This window comes from Cibotium barometz, chromosome 7 (genome assembly GCF_041138505.1).
Source record: "Cibotium barometz isolate CiBa-2024 chromosome 7, ASM4113850v1, whole genome shotgun sequence".
Classification (NCBI taxonomy): Eukaryota; Viridiplantae; Streptophyta; class Polypodiopsida; order Cyatheales; family Cibotiaceae; genus Cibotium; species Cibotium barometz.
Window position 1 is genome coordinate 57,916,538 of NC_141052.1, and position 9,629 is coordinate 57,926,166.

At 44.6% G+C, this 9,629-nt stretch overlaps 1 protein-coding gene across 1 annotated transcript; it reads left to right on the forward strand.

Moving 5' to 3' along the window:
• The first annotated feature begins 276 nt into the window (after positions 1-276).
• On the forward strand, positions 277-3,120 carry LOC147637245 (uncharacterized). Its single transcript, XM_086800860.1, has one exon. The coding sequence runs from the start codon at positions 350-352 to the stop codon at positions 2,099-2,101; it is 1,752 nt and encodes a 583-aa protein (XP_086656986.1). The 5' UTR covers positions 277-349; the 3' UTR covers positions 2,102-3,120.
• Positions 3,121-9,629: the final 6,509 nt, after the last annotated feature.

Genomic DNA, 9,629 nt, shown 5'->3' on the forward strand with positions numbered 1-9,629 from the left:
CATGTGTGAGAGAGAGAGAGAGAGTTTCAACATTTGAGAGTGTGTGTACGTGACAGAGAGAGGGAGAGGGTCATGTGCATGTGCATGTGTGTGTGTGTGTGTGTGAGAGAGAGAGAGAGAGAGAGAGAGAGATGGTTGTAGAGAGGGAATAGTTCTTTTCTGGAACCTTGGTCGGCCGCCGCAGCAACGCGCGGGTGCAATACTAGTATATATTTATTTCCAAAAACAAATTTAGAGCTTTACATCTTTAGATTCAGACCCAACTCTTCAAATTCTACATCTCCATGTTGAGCAAATTACATCTTAAAGGTAAACACTCGGAAGCAACTATAGGGTTCGTGTCTCCACGATGATGGCTCGTTCTGGCATCTTCATCATCTCCAAATGGAGAAGCTGGGTGCACCAAAACCCTTACAAACTCAAGGCGACATCGTCGTTGTACTACTGCATGCATTTCACTCATGGATCCTCATTGCGCGAACAGAATCTTCTGGAGCTCGGGAACCTCCAGATGTCGGTCGACCTGATACAAGAACAAGACCGGGTGAGCAATGATCCCGACGAGAGTGTATTGGCTGAGTTCAGCGGGCCCCACCGGGATGTACTGGCTGAGCGGGTCATCCCGGAGGTGGTTGCAGATGTGGTGAGCCGCCAGAAATTCGGGACAGCCCTCACCATCTTCAACTGGGCTGCAGAACAGAAAGGGTATGTCCACACCCCTTCCTCTTACTCTGCTTTGATCAAAAAGCTATGTGATGCCAAGATGTTTGCCACTGTATGGCAAGTGCTGGATGACATGCACACCCGTCACTGTGAGATTACCCCCGCCATCTTTGAAACCATCATCCAGGGTTACTGCCAGGCTGGCCAGATCAAACCTGCCATGGACGCCTTCGATAAAATGGTGAAATTCGGCTGCCGGCCAACCATTGAGATGTATTGCTGCGTGATTGGCTATGTTGTTCGTGTCAACCGCCACCATGTCTCCCTGCATCTATACAAGAGAATGATGAATGAAGGTCTGTCTCCAAATGTTACTGTATTTAGTGCCCTCATCCATGGTTATTGTCATGTGGGACAAATCCTTGAAGCACATAAGCTTCTTGATGAGATGAAAAAGGCAGGCTTAGTTCCTGATGATATGATATATAATTGCTTGATACTGAGCTTAAGCAAAGGTGGGAGATATTATATGGCACAAAGACTCGTCACAGAGATGAGAGAGAGGGAATTAACACCCTCGCTGGCAGCATACAACTCCCTCATTGACGTCCTTTGCAAAGACCGCCGGATAGTCTCCGCATATAGGCTCTTCCAGGACATGCAGCAGGCAGGCTCTCTGCCCAATGTGGACACGTACAACACTCTCATTGATGGTTTTTTCAGGATGAATGGTGTTAACAGGGCCATTAAGCTTTATAAGCAGATGCCAAGAGCAGGATGCCCGCCAGACACTCAAACAGACAAAGTTTTGCTGGTGGGTTTCACTAGGGCAGGCAAACTCAGTAGAGCTATGAGCTTCCTAGATTCCATAGTTGCAGCAGGTCGAAAAGTTGATATTGTCGGTTGCAACACGATACTTCATAGTTTATGCTCAAAGAACATGGGAAAAGCTGAAGATTTTTTTAAGAAAATTGCAAATGGGGTATGTGTGCCAGATGCTATCTCATATACTACTTTGATGCATGGATACTGCAAGGGAGGCCGACTTGATGATGCAGAGCGTTTGTTCCAACTAATGAAAGCTAAGGAATGCAAGCCAACGGGTGTTTCCTATGAAGCCCTTATTTGTGCAAACTGCAGAATACAAAAGCTGCAGGCGGCTTCGGAACTTTTTGAAGAATTGATACAAGAAGGCTGTCACATGAACGTCTCTACATGCAATGCACTCCTTGATGGCTTGAGCAGGGCTGGGATGGTGGATCATGCACTGAAGTTAATCGACTACGTTACTGACAAGAAGCTGCTTGTTGATCCTGACAGGCTGGTCACTCTTTTGAGAGCTCTGGGAAAAGTGGGTAGGGGACCAGAAGGCAGGAACGTCTTAAGAGACATGGCAAAAAAAGGTTGTTTAAAAGAACCGTATGCATCAATGTTTTGAGACAGACCAAATGAAGCTGGAGCATTGCAACTTGCAGCACCTCATTGATTCTGTTAAGGAATGTTTGCTGCTGTGCAAAAGAGAAGCCAATGCAAAGCTTGCAATGTTTCGGAAAGATGCATTTAAGCCACCCTGTGCCTGCCCCTGGTGTCATGTTGTTGCAAAGCCTTTGGCTTTGCTTATTCACTTCATTGCTGCTTCTCCTGTTCACGGATATGGCTACTATCATTGTTTTGATAGGTGCAGAGTTGGCCTTTTAGATCCTGTCTATAGCCCAGGCCCAGACCTGGCTGGAGGGCTTTCTCAGTCATCCATTGTTCAAGGGCATGCTAGGACTTTCTCAGTCATCCGTTGTTCAAGGGCATGCTAGAAGAAATGCTACCTGGCATAGAGCATTACCCCTGTTTGTTATGCTTCTATCCTTGGCAGGCACCCTTGCAAGGACCTTCTCATGGAAGGCGCCCTTGCAATTCAATGGCTTGCAACCCCTTGCATGGGAGGGTTCAGCCCACATAAGGGCTTCAGCCACCTATCGCCTTCCTAGTTCAAGTCGAGCACTGTTTCAGAAATGACACTCAGGAAACCTTCTTACAGTCTCGTTTCAGTTGGGGGATCTGTTTTTTCTCCCAAGAAAGCTGGGAGATCATTTTTGTGGGAGCAGTCTTTCTAACCCTCACATTTGATACCTGGGCATCAGGCTGGGAAGAAGTGCAGCTCTACCTTGGTCCTTAAGGCTCTATGTAAGGTAGAGTGTCACGATTGTGACTAACTCTCTTAATCTCTCCTTAATTACTCCTTAATCCCTTATTAACTGAAAGGACACACCTGTGAAGGGTCATACCCTTACACATGGGTCACTATCAAAGGACATGTCTATTCATTAAAAGACACACCCCTAAGTCCAAAGGACATAACCGTTGACTCAAGAGCCCAGGGATGTGTCTCTTCACTTGTACCCTTTCAGTCTCTATTTAAGAAAGGCCCCTGTCTCAATGCAAATAACTCAAATCTTTCTATCAGCATTTGTCTTATGTTTGTTAATTAAGTCTTAATCATGTTAATAAAGCTATAAAAGCTTTATAGTGGTATCAGAGCAAAATTTTTTCCTACCCGTAGGTTGTGAAGCCCTCACCCCCTCTGCGGCACTCCTTCGTCCACCCCTCTTCTCGGTGTTGTATGGGAGCAGCGGAGCGATGGTGGACTTGGCGTAAAGCTTTGCCCATGGTGATGTAAAATATATATATATATTTTTTTCCACTCAGCGTTCTTCCCCCTCGATAACCCACACGTGTGTTGTATGGGAGTTATGGAGCAATGGCAGATCTGGCACAACACCCCCCTCCTTGCTTCGTTCGCTACAAGCTCTGTGCCTCCTCCTCGCTATGTGTACCTGCCGGCCCTGAGCGCCCCTCGCGGCTGAGTATTGACTGCTCCCCTCCTCTTCGCTTCGTGCGCTGCAGGCTGTGAGCCCCTCGTTTGATTCATGCAGCTGTCGTAGAGCTCCTCGTCGCCGAATAGTGACTGCCCGCCACCTCTTCGCTTTGTTGGCGGCGCCCATACGAAGCAGCGTACCTTTTCCCTCTAGACGGCTACGCGATCCAAGCCGTCACCTTTACACACACAAAAAAAAAGCCTTATAATTTAAGGCTTATACTTAAGCCTTCTATACACGTGGCCTCCACCAGCCACGTGAGCAGTTGAAAGCCAGCACCCAACGGCCACCCGACCAGCGAAAGGCAACCCGCCAGCGCAAGGAAACCCGGCATCGACCAGCGCTAAGCAAAAAAAAAAAAAGGAGAACCAAGCGGTCGCGCCTACAAAAAAAAAAAAGAGAACCCAACGGCCAGCCTGACCAGCGCATTTTTAAAAAAAAAACCTTTGACTTACCTTACGGGTTCCTACGAACGGCGCCTGCCTTGGTCTTCTGCGCGCCAACTTGTTGCCACCTCCCTTCCTCGAATGCAGCCTTCTTCATTGCTAGGCTTCTACGGTCTAGTTGGCATTTTCTGTGGCTTGACGGCTACTACCTTGGTGCTTCTTCTCCAGCAATACATGGAAACCTCCTTCAGGTGTGATCTTTCCATTTTCTTGAGTATACACATTTCACATAATGTGGAGTATTAACATATCAGCAACCCGACGTGGACACACACTACCCTCTTCTCCGACGGCTTATGGCAGAGGAAACCTATGACTTTAGTTATTTACAGGATACACCCTCTCAGTACATAGTGCCCTCTCCTACCCGTGTTTCTCCACCAGCCCCAGCCCCTGTTCCAGTGACTGTGCCCCCCTTTTTTCAGTCCACTCATTACCGCATTCAGATAGCCACACCGACTTCTCACCTCTGAGAATTCGACGTGTGGGTGATTCGTGTTCGTACTTCTGCACAGGATTTGGATCATTATTGTTTTATACTCAGGCGTCATCCCTATCTGGGCGCTATCCTCCCCGAGTGTAGCATCATTTTTCATGAATATTGCGCTTATTTTGAGGACATTCATCCATCTTCATTCATGGTGCGTCCCTCTACACCGGAGTATACACCCTTGACACCAGTAGCTGTTCCTACTCCTGTACCTTCTTCTCCAGTAGCAGACTCTCATGCGAGCCTAGTCCCAGAGGATCGCCCTTACTATACTGGATGGTCTATAGCTGCTTCACCAGTACGTAGCCTCTCCTCTCGGGATTTACAGATGTCGCATCCTCCAGCCGATGGTTCTTACTAGAGCCCAGCAGCGTCATCAACAGTAAAAACCCCGAGAGCCTCATCACCCTAAAGCCTCTACATCAACATTTCCTCTCATGGTAGAACATGTTGACATACCAGTCCCTCCGGAATGGCAGTCAACTTTGCAGCAACTTCAACAGCAGTTCCAACAGCAACTCCAGGAGTCTATGGCATCCTTGACCTCTCAGATTCAGTAGCTTCACACGGATCGCCACTCCTACACAAGTTCCGTACCAGCAGCAGATGTTTCAATAACAGTACTAGTAGACGAAGACGTCATTCCTTCCGAGGTAGAAGGCGATGACCTTAAAACTCTTTATTGTCTTTTACAAGCCAGTAAAACAAAGAAATTGGAAATTAAATCCCCTGACTCTTATGGTGGTCAACGCAATAAGCGCATCTTAGACCAATGGCTCTACAAACTGCAGTTATACTTTGAAACCATGACCCTTTCTGACTCCAAAAAGGTGACTTTTGCGGTATCCCTCCTCAAAGACACTGCTTTATTATGGTGGCAACGATGATAGCACTCTGGAAAAACGGTTACAACGTGGGGAAAATTCGAGCGGGTCCTCCGTAAGCAGTTCATACGTGCCAATGCGGATTTCCAAGCCTGTACTCGCTTACACCATTTGGACCAAACTGGTTCCTTGGCCTCTTATATCTCCCAGTTCACCAACTTGATACTAGAGATTGATTCTTTGTCCCCAGTGGACGAACTTCATGTCTTCGTTGAAGGGCTTAATCCCACAATGCGTATCGATGTTCAGAAATATAACCGTGTCGATCTTGCCGATGCCATACGATATGCCGAGCGTGTTGCAGACATTAATTCTCAAAATTCGGCCTCTTCCGGTCGAGCTAATGACTTTCAGAAAGCCAATGGATCTCGTATGAGCCGAGATAGTCGCAGAGAGTCATCTGGCTCTTCTACCTCTCGGCCTAATCCCCAATGGAATAATTCTCAACACCCTCGCCGATCAGAAGGATCGTCCTCTTCGGTTCCGACGTTCTCACTCCTTCCAACCACACAGTTCGGATCGTGGACGGGACCAAAGACGTGACCAATCTCGCAATCCTCGTCCTTCTACTGTTCCTTCTAGGGACGGGATCAACAAAAGACGAGATTGTGCACAATTTGTAATGGACCTCATCGTTGGTTTGAGTGCCCCAAAAGATCAACCCATCGACAGAATTCTAATGCTGAACCCCCCACTTCTGAGGAGAAACCCCTAGTTGCTGACAAAGGAAAGCGTGTAGTTAATCACCATGCTATTGCACATGCTTCATAATTACCGCTACTGCTACAGCACAAACTGCCTCTTCACCGTTGCCTCAGCGGTCTACTCAGCTTTTGGTTCTTCAAGGTTCTATTTCCAGTCACCCTATTCAGGTGCTCATTGACAGTGGGTGTTCTCATAATTTTGTGGGAACCAGGTATGCTTGTGGCTCTCGAAGGAATCAGAGACCAACCTTCTACACCAACCCTTTCAGCTCTTCAAGTGAAACGGTGGGTCCGCAAGAGTGGTTGTTCCTCAGCACTTTTAATGGTCTATTCAGCCAACGACCCTCCTGATGAGGACATAGATACAAAGGTGATGTATCTCAGGCAACCTTTCTTTGCTCCATACTTGGATCTTTTTCCTCAAGAGCTTCTTGCGGTTCTCCCACCTCGTCGACCAGTCGACCATGCTATTGATATTCTTCCTGGCAGTGCTCCACCTACTCGTGCTCCATATCGAGTTTCTTTTACGGAATCTCAGGAGATACAGCGACAACTTACTGAACTTTTGGAGAAAGGACATATTCGACCAAGTAAAAGCCCTTTTGGAGCTCCAGTGCTTTTGGTGAAAAAGAAGGATAAGTCTATGCGTCTTTGCATCGACTATCGTGCCCTTAATAAGTTAACTATCAAGAATAAGTATCCTCTTCCATGCATTGATGAATTGTTTGATCAATTGCTCCATGCAAAGGTCTTCTCCAAAATTGATCTTAAGTCTGGATATCATCAAATTCGCATTCGCGAAGGTGATGAATATAAGACAGCTTTTCGCACAAAATATGGTCATTACGAGTACCTGGTCATGCCATTCGGGTTAACCAATGCCCCTGCAACATTTATGAGTCTGATGAATGATCTTTTTCGTCCTTTTTTGGATAAGTTCGTCATTATTTATCTTGACGACATCCTGGTGTTCAGTCGTAATATGGAAGATCACAAGGCACATCTTAAGATCGTTTTCCAGGTGCTTCGAGACAATGCTCTTTATATTAATCCAGGCAAAAGTGAATTCTTCAAGACATCCTTGGAATACCTTGGACACGTTGTTTCAGCAGACGAAATTTTCGTGGATCCAAAATAAATACAGGTTATTGTCAATTGGCCAACTCCCACAAACATCCATGATGTTCGTTCTTTTTTGGGACTTGCCAACTTCTATCACACAAAGGTTCATCGATTTTCCAAAATAGCTGCTCCTCTTACCGAACTTCTAAAGTCCGCTCTTGCATTCCAATGGACTGAAGCTGCAACACAAGCTTTTGCAAATTTAAAGACATCTTTGACAACAACTCCTGTCATGGCTATTCCAGACCCTACTCTCCCCTTTGATGTTTACACGGATGCTTCTGATATTGCCACTGGTGTCGTCTTAATGCAACAAGGACGTGCTATTGCGTTCGACAGTCATAAGCACTCTGCAATTCAAGGAAGATACCCGGTATATGACAAGGAATTTTTAGCTATTGTTCATGCCTATCGTGCATGGAAACATTATCTCCTTGGTGCGGATTTAGTGGTAAAGCAGATCATCATTCTTTAAAATATATCTTCACGCAGGGAGGTATGAATGCTAGGCAAGCATGTTGGGTCGAATTCTTAGCCAATTTTCATATGACAATTGAGTATGTTCTTGGTCTTACCAATGTGGTTGCGGATGCCCTCAGTCGTATGCTGTTAGCTTCGGTCTTGGCTATTTCTACAGTTGAAATGGATATACCTCAAAGTTTCAAGGACTGTTATTCAACAAATCGTGATTTTGGAAATGCATTTTGAATTCTCAATTCTCAGAATGCAACTCCTTTCGACTTAAAGATTTATGGAGCATATACAATAGTGGATGGTCTATTATATTATCAGGACCGTATTTGTGTACCTCATGATACTCATGTTCGAAGAGTATTGGTGAAAGAACATCACGAGGTCACTTATGCTGCACACCTAGGCATCAATAAGACTTATCGTCTTTTGACAGCTACATACTATTGGCCTCAAATGAAGCAAGATGTTATTAAGTTTGTTACAACGTGTCTCTCATGCCAACTTATGAAAGCTAGCAGACAAGTTTCAGCTGGTCTTCTTCAACCACTTCCAGCTCCCAATGAACGCTGGGAAAGTATTATTTTGGATTTTATCACTTCATTGCCACGTTCTTCTAAAGGCAATACACAAATTCTTGTGGTGGTTGATAGATTTTCTAAAATGGCACATTTCATCCCGTGCAAGAAAGCAGCCCAAGCTTCAGATATTGCAGTACTGTTTATACAGTATATCTTCAAACTTCATGGATTGCCAAAATTTATAGTTTCGGATCGAGATCCAAAGTTTACAAGACATTTTGGGACTTCGATATTCAAGTCTCTTGGTACAAATTTACTCTTTAGCTCTGCTTATCATCCTCAAACAGATGGACAAACGGAATGAGTTAATCAGATTCTGGAAGAAATGCTGCGACATTATGTTCAGTCTCGATTAGCTTCATGGGAAGAATATTTACCTTTGGTAGAATTTGCTTATAATAATTCTTATCATTCAACTATTGGAATGACACTCCCCTTATTCCTGCCAACTTTGTTCTTCAACATAAAGTGCCTTTAGTACACCATCTCATTCAAGAAATGCAAGATATTCTATTACAGATTAAGGATAAGATGATCAGCGTCCAAGAGCAATATCAATGCACAGCTAATAAGCGTCGTCGTCACATTGAATTTCAAGAAGGAGACTTGGTATTATTATATATCCCTCATTGATACAAGACAGTGAAATCAGTTTTCCCAAAGCTTCGTCCAAGATATTACCCTTTCGTATTATTAAGAAGAACTCATCTCTCAGTTATACGTTGGAGTTACCACCTTCTTGGGCTAGAATTCATCCAACTTTCCACATTTCTTGGCTCAAGAAGTTTGTGGACGGTGATTTTCCAGTTTTAGATCATTTGGATTATGTTCCAGAAATCAAAGATGAACACATACTCTTAATTCCAGAGATAATTCTTGATGTCAGACAAAAGAAACACGACATAAACTCACTACAAAATTTTTGGTTAAATGGAGAGATCTTGATGATTCCGACTCTACTTGGCAAAGTGATGAAGACTTACAGGAATATCTAGAACTTCTTCGGGAATTCTTTCAAAGACAACCATCTCTTCTTAGCCGGAGGCTTATTTTAAGTGGGAGGGAATGTCACGATTGTGACTAACTCTCTTAATCTCTCCTTAATTACTCTTTAATCTCTTATTAATTGAAAGGACACCTGTGAAGGGTCATACCCTTACACATGGGTCACTATCAAAGGACATATCTATTCATTAAAAGACACACCCCTAAGTCCAAAGGACATAACCGTTGACTCAAGAGCCACACCCCTTCCCAGGGATGTGTCTCTTCACTTGTACCCTTTCGGCCTCTATTTGAGAAAGGCCCCTGTCTCAATGCAAATAACTCAATCTTTCTATCAGCATTTGTCTTATGTTTGTTAATTAAGTCTTAATCATGTTAATAAAGCTATAAAAG

Bases quoted from the DNA above. Each gene is read 5' to 3' on its own strand.
- LOC147637245 (XM_086800860.1), top strand. From the start codon at position 350: ATGATGGCTCGTTCTGGCATCTTCATCATCTCCAAATGGAGAAGCTGG.